At 44.1% G+C, this 21,243-nt stretch overlaps 2 protein-coding genes across 4 annotated transcripts in view; one reads left to right on the top strand and one right to left on the bottom strand.

Moving 5' to 3' along the window:
* The first annotated feature begins 709 nt into the window (after positions 1 to 709).
* On the top strand, positions 710 to 15,471 carry LOC117381169 (interferon-induced protein 44-like). The gene is made up of 9 exons (XM_033978067.2): positions 710 to 743; positions 818 to 841; positions 1,269 to 1,283; positions 2,205 to 2,238; positions 11,663 to 11,864; positions 11,939 to 12,094; positions 13,573 to 13,741; positions 13,815 to 13,915; positions 15,256 to 15,471. Exons 1-9 carry the CDS (start codon positions 710 to 712, stop codon positions 15,469 to 15,471), a joined length of 951 nt encoding a protein of 316 aa, XP_033833958.2.
* A 147-nt stretch (positions 15,472 to 15,618) lies between these two features.
* LOC117381165 (uncharacterized) overlaps positions 15,619 to 21,243 on the bottom strand; it is a 63,109-nt gene continuing 57,484 nt past the window's right edge. For all 3 annotated transcript variants that reach the window (XM_055226539.1, XM_055226542.1, XM_055226540.1), the window contains 2 exons: positions 17,088 to 17,360; positions 15,619 to 16,273 (listed from right to left, as the gene is read on the bottom strand). In XM_055226539.1, the coding sequence (XP_055082514.1) occupies positions 15,999 to 16,273; positions 17,088 to 17,360 (548 nt within the window). In that variant the 3' untranslated portion in view covers positions 15,619 to 15,998. The remainder of the gene's footprint in view (positions 16,274 to 17,087; positions 17,361 to 21,243) is intronic.

The following is a 21,243-nucleotide window of genomic DNA, read 5'->3' as shown; positions in this document are numbered from 1 at the left end:
CTTAGGTCATGAATCTTCTGTGTTGGTGAGTTATACCCCTTTTCCACCAAGTTGGTGGATTAATATATTGGTGGGTATATATACACCCCTGGTATTTCTTTAATTTCTCATGTTCCTTTTTCCTGATCTTCCCATCACTTGGTTCTGCGATGTCCAACACAGCGGCTCTGCTCTGTTGTTTGTCCATCACAATGTCCTTTTGGTTCACCATCAAAAAAACAAACACATTTAGTTTTTAGTTTAATCTTTATGGCTTTACAGCTGCCCTTATGTCATGTGGTCAAATATTTACTTTTTGAATCATATTAAGTCAAAGCTTAACACTAACCTTATGCCCTGAGCATAAGACTGAGCTTCTGTCAAAAATGTCCACAAAAAGCCATACCATAATTGGAACTGGAGGCAGGTCCAACTGGCAGAATTGGACTAGAAAACGGCCTTGGGCTCTTTATTCAATATCACATGCTTTGGCTTGAAAGGACACAACAGGTAAATATATCTTCAGCTTATTGTGGTGGTTATACTGCATTGCTATATATATATATATATATATATATATATATATATATATATATATATATATATATATATATATATATAATATGCCAGTGTGCATTTGTGTGCCCTTTGTCTTGTTAAATCATATCAATGAATTTGAAAGTTCAAATTAATTGTGTCTGGTTGTAGCAAACAATCAAGAGATTCAGCCATGGGGCACACACATACTAAGGAAGTTGTACATGGTAAGTGGACCGGAGTCATACATATACAGATTAATATTCTATTGATCCATAACTATGTGTGTTCCTGTCTACAGTACGGAGCCCAGCTCCTCCTCCTGGTGAGTTCAAAGATATATTCAATGGCCCCCAACTTAATCCCCCAACCAAGGCACTCGCCCAAAATTAGTTCAAATGTATGCAACCAACACACAAAATAGGGTAGTTAAACATGTAAAACTTTTGCTTAAAGCAGTAATACGCACTTATTCAGTGTTAAGATGATTCTGATAAAGTTTTCTGTTTTGTTTCAACAGTGATTAAAACTTTATATGGTAAGATATTTCTTTGCACTTTTTTATTCAATATTCATGCAAATAAAACGATGAATGGATGATTAACATAATATCCATAGCCTGTCTAAACTATTTGTGTTTGTTTTTTGTTGATAACTGAAGTTACTCCTCCTCCTCGTAAGTCCACTAACAACAAGCACAAAGATTATTGTTTTTGGATTTAAATTTCTAAAATTGTTTTTGTTCCTTTAAGCTCCACCTACTCCAAGTAAGTAAAATTAATTAATTTTACTCTTAGTCAACTAGTCTGATGTTATGTTGTATAGGCTTTCTCAATTGGGCCACAACCTTTTAGACTCTGAAAACTACTACAACAAAAGAATGTTTAATTAAGTCAACTGGATGGTGCAGCTCTGATATGGACTAATTCAAAGAGCCAACCTGTGTGAAGGGAGGACTTAACTACACAGAAACTAACCAACACTTGGTGTTTATCAAATTAACAACTGTTTTGTATGACTGTAAGTTAAGTATTCTACAACCAATTAGTAATACCTGACAAATGATAAATACTCCTTTGCTACGGAACCTGCCAACAAAGGGATTTTGTAAACATCAATCAAAGTTGAAATTGCAGTGAACTTCTTGCACTCCTGCAGATTACATTAGTTGGTCACTTGTATATATTTTATAATCATTAGGTGTACAGAGAGGGAAGGCAATATGTTTTACTTTATATAAATTAGGAATTTTGCTATAAACTGGCACAAACATATTACCTCTTTGTGTAGTTTTTTTTTTTTTTTTTTTTTTTTTTTTTTTTTTTTGCGTTGTCCATGATAAATAAACAAACCAACTAACTACCTAACTAAACTTGGTTGTTATAATACTTGTAATATAATACAAGTTTGATACGTGGGTAATATATCAAAACACATAGTCTAAAGAAAGGATAGAGTTCATATAGCCTTTGAGGAGCTCCTGGTTTAGAGAAATTTAATATAGAAAAAGTCAAAGTGAAAGTACAATGGCCCTTATTTATCAACAGTGTCTGAACCCCAGATGCTGTGTGTTATTTATGAACCTGGGTGCAATCATATTTTATTGCTACAGACTGTATTTTGCACAAACAGTGGGGATTTTTACACTGTGATGTATCTAGGAAATGATTTCAGTTTGATCTCTTTAGTGTTTGATGAACCATGGAGGAAGATCGACTGGGGGTGAGCATTCCATTTAATAACTGTATACTTTGACTTTAGTAGCTTTGACTTTGACTTTAGGCCAGTAGGCTTTTTAGGCAGATGTAAGACCACATCATGCAGCTCTGCTCCGTTGCGCCACAGTGGCTACTCATCTGTTGTAGTGAATAGGAGCTGTTCCACATCCTACGTATTCCCTCCTTGAGTATGTTGAATCCATCGTTTATTATAGTCTTTAAATCTTGAATTTTAGAGAGGACTTTATTGGGCTGTCTGCTAGCATCCAAAGTTAGCTCCTGTTCAGCTGTGCACATTTCAGCTACTTCAGATGTGTTGGCATCATTCTCAAAAGCTTAATCTTGCTTCTTGCGGTTTTGTCATGCAGCAATCTTGGCAGCAGTTCTTCAACAGTCCAGGATGTTTTTTGAAAATGTCAAATAATGAGCAATTTTCAGGTTCAAGGGTTCCTGTGTTGTCATTACAGGGTTTGTCATTATCCTGAAAAAAGGTTTCCACAGTAATCTTTTCATCTTAGATTGTCTTGAAAAAACATCTGTATCCTTAAGGTTTCTGGTTTAGATGTGGTTCCTCCATGTGAGATAGTCCGTCATCCTCATATTGTTTGTTGTGGTACATTAGATCCTCTTGGCTTGAAGTGTAGGTTTAACACATAAAGAGTTATCAACACCGCTTTAGTGAACATGTAGTTCTGTTCCCTGGAGTGTTAAGTTTGAGTTCATTTTTCAGTCCAACACTGGTCACTGGACAGAGAATGTTTGACTCGGCTGACACTGTGGAGGAACTTTGACACTGTTTAATATTAAAGTTAGATGTTCAAATGACAAAATATGCACTTTCAATTTATACCAATTTACTTAAAAAACAAACAAACTTTAAGGTTGTTTTCACACGTTAGTGCACTTTCTATGACAAAACGCTTCAAGGGACATATCCACTTGAATAAGCACGCACACGTTCATTTCCTCTATATGTGTTGGTCTTTTCTTTCACTTGTGCCTACACCGTGAGGACTGTATGTGCTGGAAAAGGCTTTTTTAAACGACACACAGACAGAACCAGGCTCACCTGCACGGACAGAGGCAGGAAGAAACGTGTGGCTAATATTCCATTGATCCAAATGGCCTCGTCAGATGGACGTGTCAGTCAGCAGCTCTGCACCACCCATTCATACAAACATATGTTTTACATTTAGGACACATGGTCAAAGGGCACTGGAACAAACAATTTCTTGCTTTCATTAAATCACAAACGGCGCTGAATTTTTTTTTAAGTAACATCCATTAAGCCCATGGACAGTTAAGTAGGAAATAAAACCTCTGTTTGGTTCAAATCGTGATTTAGTAAATTTGTAGTTCATGTAATTCTTTTAATAACGGATTGACCTTAATTGAACTAATTAGTTATTGCAACATTAAGTTTACATTTTTCTAAAATACATCAAAACATCTGTTAAAAAAAAGGAAAAGTTACAAGTAAAATAGTGGCATATACTAGTATTCAAAAAGTCCTCCCGGCCTGCTTCACTGATCTTAACATATTTCTGTTCTGTGTCTATTTTGGTATGGATGAGCATGGCTGCATCTCCAACAAAATAAAAGCAATACAGATCAGAGTGAAAATGTAAATAATTTTATATTTCATTTCTAAAAATTATTTTATTTTGTACCGTGTATCAAGTGTATGTAATAACTCACTATTACTGTTACAGCAGTATGTACAGATGTACATACACGTAATCTAACAACACAAACACAAAAATATATTAAAGTTGCAAGCGGCATCGAACGGCCCTCGCGGGCCACGCTTCACACTCGGCCAACCCGGCACTCACTAAGGGCCTGTGTTTTTTGGCCTGTACTTGTCACTAAACAAAGTCTACACACAGTGGAAAGACTGATGCACAAAATGCAAAAACATTAGTTTTTCCAGGCGTCGCTATGGCAACACTGTGCAAAATACAAACTTGGCTCCCAAGTTTGTATTTTGTATTTTGACGGGGACAACCTGAAGTGTCATTGTGCCAAATTTCAAGTTCCTCAATGAAGCCAATAAGTTCTTATGAGACTTGAAATGTATGAAAATTTGTAAATTTTCCCATCTTCCCATCCCCTCTTTCGCACATCGCCATGAAGAGTCATGTTGCCAAGTTTGACATTATTCCATGAAACTAATATTTTTCTGATGAATGGGAAAAAACTCAGCTGTCCGCATTATCACACACACACCCTCCCATCACCACATCACACCTGTCCTGCACCAGCTCCACTGGCTCCCCATCACGCACCGCATACACTACAAAATCATACTCCTCACATACAAAGCTCTCCACAACCTGGCCCCTCCATACCTGTCTGACCTCATTCACATCTCCACACCCGCCCGCTCCCTCCGCTCCTCCTCTTCCCTGCACCTCACTGTCCCTCCTGCCCGTCTTGTCACTATGGGGAGCAGAGCCTTCAGCTGCTCTGCTCCCCAGCTCTGGAACTCCCTCCCCCATGACCTCCGCAACACACACTCACTCCCACACTTCAAATCTAAACTCAAAACTCATCTGTTTAGAAAGGCCTTCTCACCCTGACCACTCTGACCATAACTGCTCTGTCTTTTAATCTATATTTGTTTTTAAATGTATTTTTAATCATTTTACATTGTTCTATTTGTATTGTGTATGTGTGTATATGTGTACGGCGACCTTGAGAGCCTTGAAAGGCGCCTAACAAATCAAATGTATTATTATTATTATTAAAATTTGGAAGCATTCCCATTAGGATAACATTGGCAGTTTGGCGCATCGCCATGGCAACACGGTGTGAGAAACGACATGGGTCTGATTGACTTTACTGATTGGGGTGACACAATGGAATTTTGTGTCAAATCTTGTAAAATTTCGGAAAACAAAATTTTCTGTCCTCCATAAAAATTTATTTGTTATTCTGTAGGCGGCGCTATCACGCCAATTTTGTTTCTTTCACAATGAGTAGGTTTAGGCCAGAAAGTTTTTAAACTGATTTGAATTTGAGCCAAATCGGACTTTGTATGCACAAACGGGGGCAAATTTTGATATTTGAAAATTGCAAAAACTCCAATGGAATTTTGCGGCTTCGTCGCACGCAAACCGTGATAGGTGTCAACATAAATTGGATAACTCGTCAGGGTCGCTGGTCTGGACAGGCTTGATCTGGGAGACGTGGAAGGTTGGGTGGATCCGAAGAGACGGGGGCAGCCGGAGATGCACAGCAGACGGGTTGATGATTCTCAGGATTTCAAACGGCCCCAGGAAACGGGGGGATAATTTGCGGGAATCAGTCTTTAGCGGGATCGTTTTGGCGGAAAGCCAAACCATTTGGCCTGGTTGGTATGCTGGCGCCGGGACGCGGTGGCGATCAGCCGCTGTCTTGGTACGCGCCCTGGTCTGAAGGAGGGCTGCCCTGGTCTTGTTCCAGACCCGGCGGCAGCGCTGGAGGTGATGCTGGACGGACGGGACGGTGAGGTCCTTCTCCTCCGCGGGAAAGAGCGGCGGCTGGTACCCCAGGGACGCCTGGAAGGGAGACAACCCGGTGGCTGAGCACACAAGGGAGTTATGTGCGTACTTGATCCAAGGCAGGTGTGAGCTCCAGGTTGCGGGGTTGGTGGAGACTGTGCATCTCAGGGCTGACTCTAGGTCCTGGTTGGCCCGCTCCGTCTGCCCATTAGACTGCGGGTGAAAGCCGGACGTGAGACTGACCGTGGCTCCCAGACTGTCGCAGAAGGCCCGCCATACCCGGGACGTGAACTGAGTCCCTCTGTTGGAGACGATGTCCACCGGGATGCCGTGAAGGCGGAAGACATGGCTGGTGAGCTGGTCGGCGGTCTCCTTGGCTGTAGGGAGCTTGGGCAGGGCGACAAAGTGGGCGGCCTTGGAGAAGCGGTCCACCACCGTGAGGATTACCGTATTCCCCTGGGAGGGGGGAAGGCCCGTTACGAAATCCACAGCAATGTGGGACCAAGGCCGACGAGGAACTGCGAGGGGATACAAGAGGCCAGAAGGAGGTGAGTGGGAGGCCTTGGCCCGGGCACATACCTGGCAGGCAGAGACAAAGGTCCGAGTGTCCGTATCCATTGTGGGCCACCAGAAGTGTCTTTTTAGCAGGGACAGAGTGCGGCTAGCCCCGGGATGGCAGGCGAATCTGGAGGCGTGGGCCCACTGGAGCACCTGGGATCGGACAGAGTCGGGAACAAACAATTTACCAGGTGGGCCGTTACCTGGGTCAGGATCGCGGATCTGGGCCTCCCGGACGGTGTCCTCGATCTCCCAGTGGACTGCGGCGACCACACAAGAGGGGGGAATGATCGTCTCCGCAGGGCCAGGGCTGTCCTCCAGGGTGAACTGACGGGAGAGGGCATCTGGTTTAATGTTCCAGGAGCCAGGACGGTAGGTGATGATGAAGTTGAAGCGGTTGAAGAACAGGGACCAACGAGCCTGACGGGAGTTGAGTCGCTTGGCGGACTGGATGTATTCCAAATTTTTATGGTCGGTCCAGACTACGAACGGCTGCTCGGCCCCTTCTAGCCAGTGGCGCCACTCCTCCAGGGCGAGTTTGACGGCCAAGAGTTCCCGGTCCCCCACGTCATAATTAGCCTCGGCCGAGGACAACCGATGGGAGAAGAAGGCGCAGGGACAGAGGCGATTGTTGGGCTCGAACCTCTGGGACAGCACGGCCCCCACTCCCGAATCGGAGGCGTCCACCTCCACAATAAATTGGCGCATAGGATCGGGCTGGTGCAGGATGGGAGCAAAAGTGAACAGCCGCTTGAGTTTTTCGAAGGCGGCTTGCGCCTCGGGAGACCAGGCAAACTGCAAAGATGGAGGGGTTAGTTTAGTAAGGGGTGAGATAACCCTACTAAAATCCCGTATGAACCGTCTATAAAAATTTGCGAAGCCGATGAATCTCTGGAGTTGTTTGCGGCAGGTCGGGACGGGCCAATTAGTGACGGCCTGGATCTTCTCCGGATCGGCTTTTACTTGTCCCTGCCCCACTATGAAGCCTAAAAAACTGACCTCCTCAGCATGAAACTCGCATTTCTCGGCTTTAACGAATAGTTTATTTTCAAGGAGGCGCTGAAGAACCTGGCGGACATGATGCCGATGCTCCTGCGGGGACTTGGAAAAAATCTAAATATCGTCCAGGTAAACAAAAACAAAACGATTCAAAAAATCCCTAAGCACATCATTAATCAGGGCTTGGAACACAGCAGAGGGCATAACTAGATATTCAAAATGGCCCAAGGGGGTCTTAAAAGCAGTCTTCCACTCGTCGCCCTCCCTTATGCGCACCAGGTGATACGCGTTTCGTAGGTCCAACTTCGAAAAGATGGTGGCACCGTGGAGGGGCGTAAAGGCTGAGTCCAGTAGGGGGAGCGGGTATTTATTTTTAACAGTAATATTGTTCAACCCCCGATAGTCGATGCAGGGCCGCAGGGACTTGTCCTTCTTGGCCACGAAGAAAAACCCCACCCCCACCGGAGAAGTAGACGGACGAATGATTCCAGCGGCCAGGGACCCACGGATATATTCCTCCATGGATTCTCGTTCAGGTCTCGACAAGTTGTATAGTCGGCTAGATGGCAACGGAGCACCCGGCAGGAGGTCTATGGCACAGTCATACGGCCGGTGGGGGGGTAGGGAGAGTGCCCTACTTTTGCTGAACACCTCCCCGAGGTCGTGGTACTCCGTCGGAACCGAAGACAGGTTGGGGGTGTCCGGGGACGGGCCGACGACGGGACCAGGCCCCCCGGCGGGAGGCAGGGCGGACTGGAGGCAGTTGGCGTGGCACCCGGGACTCCACCCCGAGACGCTACCCCTGGCCCAATCAAAGACGGGGTTATGAGTTCGTAACCAGGGGTAGCCCAGAACCAGGGGAGAGGCGAAGGAGGACAGGACATGAAACCGCCGGGTCTCACGGTGGTTACCGGACAGGACCACAGTGACCGGTTCCGTGATGTGAGTCACATGTCCGTTGAGCCCCTGGGCATTGAGGGGGCATTCCAGGGGTTCCAGGCAGACGCCGAGCTGCTCCGCGACTAGGGCATCAATAAAACCCTTCTCTGCCCCGGAATCGACAAGGGCTAAAACAGGTAAAGTTCCAGAACGTACACACAAGTTGGCACTGAGCCGCAGTCTATTGTTTGTATCTGGGATGCGAGACTCACCCACCAGTACTCCCAGCACTACTGGTGGGCGCCCCCTTTTGGCCGAGCCGGACAGGTGGCCACGAAATGCCTGCGCTCGCTGCAGTAGAGGCAGGCTCCGGCCAGGCGGCGCCTCCGTTGACGCTCCTCGGCCGAAACGAGGGTCCGGTCGACCTGCATGGGCTCCTCCGGAGGTGACGGGGCAGCACGTGGCGCCGGCGGGGCTGGTGACCTGCGTCTCTCTCTCCGACGCATCCGTAGTCGGTTGTCTATCCGGTTCGTGAGGGTGATAAGGGCCCGTAGGTCGGAGGGCTCGTCACGGGACACCAGTTCATCTTTAAGCTGCTCGTTCAGACCCCGCACAAAAACGGCCCTCAACGCACTGTCCGTCCAGTCCAGCTCGGCAGCATGCGTCCAGAACTCTTCCCCGAAGTAATCCGCATATGTATCGAATCTTGGCGGCCCCAGAGTTAAAACGAGTGGGGCACTGTTGAAAAACAAACTCGCATTGGAACAGGAACCCCCGACACAGGTGAGGCTGACCAGAATACGGCTCCGGATCCGTGCCTCTCGGCTCCGGAGGGCGCGGCGGCCCCCCAGCTGCGGCGGGCGGGGTAACGAGGAGCGCGGCCACCTGGTGAGTGAGCTGCGTCACTTGTTGGGACAACGACTGGTTTAGCTCCATCAGAGTCCATATAGATTGTTCATGTTGTCCCAAGACCGCCTCCGGGAGAGCATGCGCTTGCCGGCGCGCCTGGTCCGAGCCCGAGTCCGCTTGGTCCATAGTGGCCAGACCGTTCTGTTGTAACGGTGCAGGTTAGGACCAAAGGATGCGGACTCAGAGCGGGTTGACAGTGTTTATTTACAAGTTCTAGTGAAAGAAGTCTTAAACAGTTCAGATAACACACACACGAGGATCCGGGAAGCAGGAGGCAAGCAGGACGGACGGAGAGCGGGTTGGGAACGGGAAGCCGGGGCTGGAGTGAAGACGGGAGCGAGGACGAGACCAGGACAGACAGGGCCAGCGTAGTCCAAGGAGCGGACAGTGCGGATCATGACAGTACCTTCCCCCTAAGGGCCACCTCCTGGTGGCCCAAAAATTGATACGGGTGGGCGGAGGGGAGCCGGACGGAGGGCAAAAATGTCACTGGTGCGGGCCGGTAGACTGTCCAGTGGGGCAACAACGGTCCAGGAAACGGGCGGACGACACAACGAGGTCCCTGGACGGAAAGCTGAGTCCAGCGGAGCTGCAAGGGTCCCACCGAGGGGGCAGAGGACACGAAGAGATCCCTGGACGGAGAATGATGTCCAGCGGAGCTGCGACTGTCCTGACGAGGGAGCAGAGGACACGAGGCGGTCCCTGGACAGGGAACAGTGTCCAGCGGAGCTGCGACGGTCCAGGCGAGGGGCAGATGACACGAGGAGGTCCCTGGACGGGAAACGGTGTCCAGCGGAGCTACCACGGTCCAGGCAAGGTTCAGACGACACAAGGAGGTCCCTGGACGGGGAACGGTGTCCAGCGGAGCTACAACGGTCCAGGCGAGGAGAGGACAGGTTGGGAGTGGACCGGTTGGTACAGGACAGCAAATGGGGAACAGGCCCGTGAACCGGAGACAGACAGGTAAGCAGGGTGGGCTGGATGTATTGTCGTAACGGTGCGGGTCAGGACCAAAGTATGCAGACTCAGAGCGGGTTGACAGTGTTTATTTACAAGTCTTTGTGAATCAAAGTCTTAAACAGTTCAAATAACACACACGAGGATCCAGGAAGCAGGCAGGACGTACGGAGAGCGGGTCGGGACCGGGAAGCCGGGGCTGGAGTGAAGACGGGAGCAGGGACGAGACCAGGACAGACAGGGCCAGCATAGTCCAAGGAGCGGGACCCAGGGTAAGAGGCAGGCGGGACGCCGGAGACCAAGACAGGCAGTGCAGAGTGAGATGACTGTACCGGAGCGTAGAGGCAGGAGCAGGAGCGGGCGAAGGCAGGAGTGTTTTACACGCGGACGGTCTGGCTCCGAGTGTAGTCTGCCGAGTCTTCTTATGCGCCACCACAGGTGAGGGTGATTGCGCTAATGCGCTCCAGGTGTGAGCAGAAGGAGTCAGAGACTCCGCCCAGCTCCAGACAGACAGGTGAGGGAGGGGGAGAGAGAGTACAGGAGGGCAGCACAAACAGACATCATGACATAGCACTTCAAATCTGATGGTAATTGCTACATTGGTAATTGCTATATTGTAAGCTACATTGGAACTTGGTTAGGCTTTTAATTTGATCTGAACACTCCTGTTTAAAGGTCTTTCTCTTCTGATCCAGAGTCTGACTGTCCCCCCTACAAAGCTGTGATCAGTGCTACAGTCAGCTCAGACACATGCCCTGGAGTTTGTGACGTACTTCATCCAAGCAAGAGCAAAACCTAACTTAAAAAAGACCCAGGAATCAAATAATCAGGCCGCTAAAGTCTGTCAAAGTCAAACTGAGTTTGGCCAAAAAACATAACAAAAAACATGCCAACACAAACCTGAAATGGAGGCATATGGAATAAAACTTATTACCATGGAAATATGTTTTATGGAATCAGTTTTAACTTTTTCACTGGTCCCATGGTTTGGGAGCATCTCTGCCAAAAACAAGGACTCCCTGATTAAATAGGGAAGTAAGGTAATTGGCCCTCCTCAGAACAGCCTGTACTCAAGACAGTTACAGCGGATGTCATAAATCATTTTAAAAGATGTGCAGCATCCTCTAAACTCAGAGTTTCAGCTGCTTCTCTCTGTCCAGAGGTTTCTAGATTTCCCAAAATGTAAAACAAAACATTTTAACAAAAGCTTAATTCCAGCTGCTAGAGTAGATTCAAGATCCAAGGGACTCTTGAGATAAATTAATAGTCCTTTATTTCAAGGGAGATGCCAACGCGTTTTTACCACCAGACTGTTCTTCGTCAGGGCTTTCAAGGTTAAAATTGTTTGTAGATTCTTGTAATCAGATGTGCATTTCTGTGTCATACGTGACACTTCTGAGGAAGGCAGTAGTAGAGTGTAGCCAAAACATCAAAGAATGTCACAAAATACAGGTCTGACTATAAGAATCTCTATATCATTAGTAACATGAAAACCTAATGAGCGTAGCATGTCACGTGACTACAAAAAACAATAAATACAGAATACAAACAAGAAAACTCTATATGGGACAGGCATTGTGCACCTCTTGAAGATTATACAACTTTGTATCTACAGTATTAGATGATTTTTCCCATAACCAGGAACAAAGAAGAACTTCTGAAGATGATAAATAGGTACACTCCCAGGCATGGAGAGAAACATCTGCGTGTCCTGGTGTACGGCCCGGTCGGAGCTGGGAAGTCCACCTTCATCAACTCAGTGACCAGTGCTCTGTATGAAAGGATGTCTAATGAAGCTGCAGCTAACACCAGTGATTCAGCCACAAGAAGCTTCACTCTCGAGGTCCCAGAGTTAGTTTTCTTTTGTTTTGAATTAATGAATGCACAAGTTGACCTTTATAAATTTGTTTTATTCAGTATGAAACTCACTACATTTTTAAAGAAGATTCACTTGACGAGACCTACCCTTTTGTCTTCAATGACATAATGGGGTTGGAGGGAGGAGAAAAACAAGGCATTCATCCTGAAGACATCAAACTGGCCATGAAGGGACATGTGAGGGATGGATACAAGGTAACTCCCTTTCGCTCTCTTGTTCTGTAGAATACTGAATACAAAGTAATGTTACAATTTTAACATGGATATTTATGTCCTGTGCGATATGAAGTAAATGTTTACTGTCATGTGCACTGTTAACCAACATAGGTGTGGTCTAAACTTTTTGAGATGAGTGAGAGCATAAGATGATGAGAGTCCAACAGAGTTTAAGAGCACCCATTAGGGGAGCAAAATATGACTCAGGCACAGTTCACACTTAAGGTAGTTCAACAGAACTAGCCAACAAACAGAAACTGTAAACAATAGGTCTGTTAGTTTCAGTGTAGTTACCCCCTCCCTTCAGATAGATATAAGGCAGTGTCCACCAGCAATCTGACCAGAACTGAAGAAGCGGCTTGGATGAGCAGGGAAAGGTCTTTGCTTAAATAACTTATTGTCCAGTTGACAGAACTGATTTTTTCTTTTACTGTAGTGTATGACCTACTTTTTTAGAATCAAATTGTGGCATCTATTGTCATGGTAGAGTGTAAAATCATTTCTGACATACCTCAGTGCACATCAGACTGTGCATTGAGGTTTTAGTCATGTGTGAATGTGAGCTGTAAGGAACGTCTTGATCACAAAAACTGCATCCAGATGACCACTGTTGAAACTGTCTCTACATTGAGCCACTCCAGGGCAGATGAGGGATTGCACCATGTAAATTAATTTCATGTTAAAACTAAACTTTGTAACTTATGTTACTACATAGTAAAATCAAAATTCTGTAAACTGGACAAAAGGTTGAGTGAAGATGTTTCTCTGCTCATCCAAGCCACTTCTTCAGTTCTGGTCAGATTGCCGATGGACACTACCTTATATCTGTCTGAAGGGAGGAGCTAACAACTCTGAAACTAACAGACTTATTTGTAAACGGTTTCTGTTTTGTTGGCCTTCTGTATAATACTTCAGTCGTCCAGGTATGGTCCGCAGTAAAAGAAAAAAACTCTGACTCATCTAAGCAGCTTTTTCAGTTCTGACTGTTCATCACTACTGGACAATGATGCATTTTACTTTCCAAGTTTTGTTTTGGCAGAAAGAGTGCACTTTGACATGCATTAGTTTACTACCAAACATGACAATTTCCCTATAGGAACACTTAAAAAGCTAGTCTCTTTTACTTTCTGTTTGAATGCAGGAGCCTCTGGGACCAGACCATAAAGTTGTTAATTCTGCAGAAATCTGTGTTTTCCCAGTCCTCTGTTATCTGTTTTTCTTTCTTTCTTACTGATAAGCTTCCATGTTTTGACACTATAACTTCCATTGAAAATCAGGGATCCCTACCCACATGTCTTTGTGAAGTATGATAAAAGAATTTCAAGAAAACTGGAACTAAACTAGTCTAATGTACTTCAGCAAATATCCTGTAAACTGTCATTATTCGTTTAATGCTTCTGACTATTCAGTTCTGATAAACTGATACCTGTTGTGTGGATGTGAACTGGTTGTTGCAGTTTAATCCAATGTCTCCACTGTCTGAAGACTCCAAGCATTACAACCCAAACCCTACAATTGATGACCAGGTGCATGTCCTTGTGCTTATGCTTTCTGCAAACTGCCCAGAAATTGACCACTCAGTGATTCAGAAAATGAAGGAGGTGAGGGAGACTGCCCGGGATTTAGGTAAGTTGCAATATTTAACACCTGTTACTTCAAATGACATATGACAACTGATTATCTTTGTCGATTCTTCCAGGAATTCCCCAGATAGCTATGGGTACGCACGTTGATAAAGCATGTCCTGAAATAATGAAAGACATCAAGAACATCTATCGGAGCAAATCTATGAAGACCAATGTGGGTTTGCACAAAGTTATTACACAAAAAATATTTGCTTTTGCAGGTTTGACCTCAAAATCTGGAATCTAGAATCAAACTAAATCTTAATAATGCAAATCACAAAAACAAAATTTCAAAAACAAATGTTCATCACAACCCAAACAAACAAATTCATTTCTATATTTATAGTAAACTAAAGTGCTAGTGTCGTTTATATTCCATCAATGAAGTGCTGAAATGTAACTGGATGAAAGTTTGTTGAGATGTTGTTTTAGATGTTTAAAGTGCCCTGTGCTAGGAGCCTACAAGGTCTAAAATGTCTTGCGCAAACCTTAAAGCAGTGTATGCTGCATTGCACTAAACCTCTATAGCACTACTAATCCCCAACCAAGTTATAAACCAGAAACTATAAAACTACAACAACTACAATCAAAATCTAACAAGGAGAAATGAGAGCAAAATCTGACACAGCAGTGACCTCCTGCTGTCACAGAAATAACAGGGATCAGTTGAATCCACACTATTAAACCACATTGACAATATTAGAAAAGGACCTTACCTCGGAATTCAAACAGACAAAACTAGAGGCTCTGGGTGTGCACCGGCCTCACCTGGCTTCTTCATGTCCTTCAACACAAACATTACAATCAATCTTTATTTACACGAGATAAAAGACAATAATCACGAAACTAAAAATCTACTTAGTACTTGCACTGCACCGTTAGTCAACTTAGCCCGAACTGATAGCATAGAGTCGGTGATCAACAACACTGGGGGTGGCGACGCCATGTACAAATTTGATCTGTTATACTGTTGAATGTAATGTGGGTCTTAACAATGAAGACACTTAAACAAAATAAACATGTGTGGCTACCTACAATGGTATGCATCAGCCATGTCTAGTCTCAGTAGTGCTTTAAATACAGTAGACTATATATGGTGACCCTTCTTGAAGAAGACAAAATGCAAATTTTAGATATTTGTGAAGAATATACGGCTTGATATTTAGTGATAAAGTGTCTGTTTCAAAATCTGTACACACACTCAATTCATGGGGACCTGCTGATGTTAATACTTTGTTATTATATCAGCAACATGGGTTAAAGGTCAGATATGGGATAAATTGGTATTAGGACAGGGTTTAGTTTAAGGTTAAGGTAAGGACTAGCAGTGACTGTGGTTAAGGTTAGGATTGATCTCCAGGAAATGAATGTCCAAACCTTGTTCCCATTCAGTAGAATGTTATTTTGGATTTGATACTTTATGTGATGTGAAACTAAATGAGGAAAACAGTGTGTAAACAAAAAGGTTAGCACCAGGCTCTTTGGTTAGTTAAGATGCCCTTTTTGTGTGTGCAGATGGAAGAGTTCAGCAAAGCTGTGGGGGTCCCTCTGAATTGCATCATGGGTGTGAAAAACTACAGTGAAGAAACTGACAATGATGCTGATGTAGACACCCTCCTACTCATCGCTCTTAAGCACATTGTTACTAACGGAAAGGACTTTGTCCGTAAGCAAGCTCATAAGAAAGCTCACTCTCTTGAAGGGGACATGAGTAAACTAAATGTAAACTAAAAATAAAGTCATTATAACAAAATATATTGTCAAAGAGTAAAATTAAGTAATTAAACTATGGAACAATAAAACATGGTTGATTTGATTTGTTGATAGGATTGTAAATTCAATAAAATCATACAACAAAACTGTTATTTTATTGTGGTTTTATATATTCATGAGGTTGTACACAGTCTTCAACAGAGGAGAGAGTAAATACTACACTTAGTCATCACCCCTGAATCACACCATCCAAAACATTGTGTTGTGGGAGCTTGAGCACTGCATTTCATGCATTGCATGAACTATTTACATGCGTATTACCATGCTAATTCATTTTGAGTTACTAGAGAGCATTTGGTTAGTATTAGGATATAGACGTGGTTTGCTGTATTTATTTGTAAAATCACTTATGTTGCGTTACAGTTTCACACCTGCAATACGAAGAACAGTCTAAATCAGGGGTGGCGAACTACTCAGAGACCAAGAGCCAGACTTTCAGCTGACATCTGGTAAAAAATTGTATTGTCTGATTACATAAATAACATTTACATTGAACCATCGCCCTTAACCTCAGACAGGGTTGTGTTACTTTGAGTCGCCATCTTATTCTTGAATTCAACAAACATGCTCTGGAGGGCGTGGAGGGCCCGCTCGTTCCTGGGACACTGGAGCAGTCCATTCTGGGTCTCATGGTACAGAACCTGGACATCCTGGATGATGATGGGGAACTGCTCCTTCCACTGGATCTGGTTCAGCACCTGCGCCGGTTTACGAGTGTGATGCATCTGAACTAGAACCACTTGTTTACCTTGAGCGTCTTCTGTTAACACATCACAGTGATAGTTATAGTTATTTTTGAGCTGTGTTGTGATGGGGGTTAGTTACCATAACGATACACTGCACAAACACCAGGAAACAGCCACAAAAGTTTTTTAGATGATCTGTCCTAAATCTCAAGATAGAATATCAGTTTAAACTTTGCATTTCCTGAAGCCTGTAATCAGTTCACATCACATTTTGTTAATTTGATTTGCAAGAGAAAGGGGCGACTAACTGAACAATGTCTGGCTATTGCTAAATAGGCTATTTTAGAGGTGTTTAACATCACATCTCAGCTCATCTATTGTGTTAAAACAAGGCTCCGATTTGAGTCTAACTTGAGTAACAGAGCTTCTGACAGAGCAGTCCTTCCAGTCTCTGAATTGAGTTGTCAGTTATCGGTACATTCAAAAATATTAGTTTTATTTTTTTAATAGTCTGTATTTCTGCTAAAATATGCTGAAGTTTATGACTGATCAGTGTCTGCACCACTGGACCAATCACAAGCGAACGATTCAGCCGGAATGGAGTTTGTGAATTCACTTTTCTGGCAAATTTATCTTTATTCCCCAATGTAAACCCTAAATCAGGTTATTAGCAGGAGATTTGTCATAGTGAAGGCAATTTGAACACTAAATTGATGAGATCTTGTTTTGTAAAGGTGTGAGGGCTGAAAAACACTGATGAGGATTTCTACAACATTAATGAAGATTTTTCTGGACTTTCTAGCTAAATTTATACTAGCATAAGCATTTTTTTTTAAATATATAAGGTCAGATTTTTTAAAACTCATATTTAAATTAAAATAAACAAACCTGGAATCTTTCTGAAAGCCGCCTCAACTTCATACTGGACTTGTGACAGGATTGGACAGAACAGTAGGATGAGATCACACTGCTGTGCATCTGTAATCATGACCTTTGACCCCTGAGCGTTCAGCTTGTCCAGGATCTGCTGGTGAGCCTGGTAGGTTTGTCCTGTGATGATGAGGAGGAAGACCTTCACTGGCTTCATCACTGGAGCAGGAAGTAGACCTTGATCTGGGGCTGGGGTTGGTGGTTGTTGTGTCACAGAATCAACTCCAATTTCTGTAAAAATTCAAAAAACAAATTCCATCAGTGTCGTTAGAAACAAGAAAACCCAAAACAAACAAACAAAAAAGCCAGGAAGCGATAGTTCTTAAGAGCAGTTCAAATTCTTCTCGAGGTCGGCTCACTACTAGCTTTAGCAACACTTTTGATTGACAGCTATTGTGCCCCGTTGTTAAGCAGCCGCCCCTGCCTGAACAGCAGTGGGGGCGGGATGGACCTTTAACAACCTTTCTGAGATTTAATTTTAGCGTCTTTTTCCCATCTACCGTTATTGCAGCCTCTAAATTCCCTCCAAATAAACAGCCAATCAGATGTGTAGGAGGCTCGCAATCCGCTCTGGAACAGAGCGTGACATGACAAGCTGCCGCTAGTCGCTGTAGTTTGTTGCTGCCCGTGTGTTCAATTTTAAAGCCCATATGATGAGTGTTGCTGCACGCTGTCGTTACTTGCTCCCCGTGTGTCAAGCCCATTACATTGAGATCTGATGACTTTTCTCTGGAACGTTTGCCAAAAAACCCTGTGTGAATAATTCAAATGACACTCATCACAAAAACTAGAAACAGTTGAAATAATCTCAGACAGGGTTGTGTTACTTTGAGTCGCCATCTTATTCTTGAATTCAACAAACGTCCTCTGGAGGGCGTGGAGGGCCCGCTCGTTCCTGGGACAGTGGAGGAGTCCATTCTGGGTCTCATGGTACAGAACCTGGACATCCTGGATGATGATGGGGAACTGCTCCTTCCACTGGATCTGGTTCAGCACCTGCTCCGGTTTACGAGTGTGATGCATCTGAACTAGAACCACTTCTTTACCTTGAGCGTCTTCTGTTAACACATCACAGTGATAGTTATAGTTATTTTTGAGCTGTGTTGTGATGGGGGTTAGTTACCATGACGATACACTGCACAAACACCAGAAAACAGTCACAAAGGTTTTATAGATGATCTGTCCTAAATCTCAAGATAGAATATCGGTTTAAACTTTGAATTTCCTGGAGCCTGTGATCAGAAAATCACATTTTGTTTTGTTAGTTTGATTTTCAACAGAAAGGGTGACTAACTGAAAAATGTATGGCTATTGCTAGATAATCATACATTCATTATTTTAGAGGGATTTGTTAAACATCACAAATCAGCTCATCTATTATAGTTCTTTCTGGTCAGATTGTGTTAAAACAAGGCTCCAATTTAAGTCTAACCTGAGTAACAGAGCTTCAGACAGAGCAGTCCCTCCAGTCTCTGAATTGAGTTGTCAGTGATCGGTACATTCAAAAATATATTTAAAATTTTTTTAATAGTGTGTATTTCTGCTAAAATATGCTGAAGTTTATGAATGATCAGAGTCTGCACCACTGGACCAACCACAAGCGAATGATTCAGCCGGAATGGAGTTTGTGAATTCACTTTGCTGGCAAGGTTCTTTATTCCCCAATGTAACCCCTAAATCAGGTTATTAGCAGGAGATTTGTCATAGTGAAGGTAATTTGAACACTAAATTGGGAGAGATCTTGTTTTGTAAAGGTGTGAGAGCTGAAAAACACTGATGAGGATTTCTACAACATTAATGAAGATGTCGTAATGGCTGGTGGAAGGCAGACCAAAGAGTGCAGAACTCGGGGCAGATTTACAGTGTTTATTTACAGTTTGTGCAGTAAGACAAGAGTTCATTAAACCAACAGGGAGCAGGGAGCGGGGTGCGAGCCGGGGTCCAGGAACGTGCCGCGGAGAGCCGGAACAGGAACAGGGTGCGGCCAGGACCAGGATGAGGACGGGACCGGGAACGGAGCCAGAGAGAGAGCCAAGCAGGGGTAGTCCGAGGAGCGGGAGCTGGGGCGGGAGACGTGGAGCAAGCCGGAGCCCAAGATGATACAAGGAGGTGAAGACAAGAGGTTGACTGTACCGGAGCTGGAGCACAGGACATGCGGACGATCTGGCCCCGAGTGTCTGGTCCTAAACCGTCCTGGGAGCAAGGGGAAGACAAACAGACAATCTAGCCCCGAATGTCTTGAGCTGGTCCATCTTATACTCAGCAGCAGGTGGAGGTAATTGTGCTCATGGGCTGCAGGTGCGCACGGGAGGAGCCAGGTAGTCTGCCCAGCTCCAGGCTCAGACAGGTGGGGGAGGGGAAAGCACACAGGAGGCAGATAATGGCCGTGTCTCAATTCACCAAAATGGCCTTAGAATCACCATTGGAAGTGTACGTCGCAGGGCAGAAAGTAATTTCCGGCGTGACAAGGGCTGTCCCGTTTCAATGCACCCGATGAACGAGCAAAACAAAATGTGCCCTGCGTTTCCAGCATTTCCACGGAGATCGGACGTAACCGAAGCCTGCATCCATGCCGACTTCGAGCACTGCTATATCCCATCATGGACCGTGACTGTGCAAAAAAGAGAAGAAAATGGAGTCCGCTGTGCAATATACGTTCAAATGTTTGTACTGGTTTACCTCATCTACAACAGTGTGACATGAAACTGTTAAATCTGAATAAAGATCTGTACATTGTGTTTGATGATTAAAAAGGAGGAGTTACATGGAATAAAGGAATGTGCAGTTATTGCTAGACAATAAGAAGAAATTATTATCATTAGAAATTATTATTTCAGTAAGAATAATGTAAGAATGTTTGTTTCTATTGTAAGTGTCAAAGACCAAGAGACTGAAACATAAAATGAGAAGAGTTTAATGAGTTTCACACAGGTAATGTGAACAATGAAGCAACAGACTCTGAGGAAAGGACAGAAGAGAATCCTGAGACGTGCACAAAATCTTCATGTGTTCCAGTACATTCCATACATCTGCGTCCCCTGGTGGCACGTGTCATTTACCTTCGTGTTAGTAAATCAAGATACTAGTTTGATGTAGCGCTGCACTGCTAGAAAATACCTTATAATAATAATATGGAAAGAACTGGCACAGCATAGAAGGGAAACAGTGCCCTCTACTGTTATTAAAGTGGTGTAGCCACTAGCCAAAATACCAAATGTTAAACTGCAATATCCCACTTTATGTACAACTAATCAGTGTTCTCTGGTTTTATAGACTATGAATGTAAAAATTATATCGTTACCTCTGTCTCTGTTATTACGTTTTCACAAGGTATATTTTGTTAAAGTTATGAAGTAGCTACAATTGAGAAAAAAAATCACCTTGAAACTTATATTTGCCTGTTGATGTTCAATCTAAACAAAAAGAAACGGCTGCGAGGACGACACCTTGGCTTTTCTTCTATTAAATAATAAATAACTAAAAATAACGTACGTAATGTACGTATCGTACGCTTAAAGACAGCGGTGGAAGTGCGGTCCCTGGTTTAGGCCTGTTCCACTTCAGCAAGATGGAGGCTACACTGAGGAGGACACACTCTCGACCGGAAGCTTGAAACCACACCTTTGAGGAGTACCTCGAAGGGTCCCTTCAAAAGGTGCATTTAGCTAATTGAGACACGGCCAATGTGTCCATCATGACAGAAGATTTTTCTGGACATTCTAGCTAAATTTGTATTAGCATAAAGATTTGTTTCTATTTAATGACAGATTTTTAAAAAAAGTCATATTTAAATTTTAAAAAAAACTAACCGGGAATCTTTCTGAAAGCCGCCTCCACATCAGACCGGACTTGTGACAGGATTGGACAGAAGAGCAGGATGAGATCACACTGCTGTGGGTCATCTGTACTCATGACCCCTGACCCCTGAGCGTTCAGCTGGTCCAAGATCTGCTGAGCCTGGTAGGTTTGTCCTGTGATGAGGAGGAAGACCTTCACTGGCTTCATCACTGGAGCAGGAAGTAGCATGTGACACACAGTAATGTGTTCACATTATGTTTAAGGTTTTTTTTTGGTATATAATGATAAAGTTTAATTTGAGAAGTTACGTTTTGTG

This window comes from Periophthalmus magnuspinnatus, chromosome 14, assembly GCF_009829125.3.
Source record: "Periophthalmus magnuspinnatus isolate fPerMag1 chromosome 14, fPerMag1.2.pri, whole genome shotgun sequence".
NCBI lineage: Eukaryota > Metazoa > Chordata > Actinopteri > Gobiiformes > Gobiidae > Periophthalmus > Periophthalmus magnuspinnatus.
This window is presented reverse-complemented; position numbering and strand designations above follow the sequence as displayed.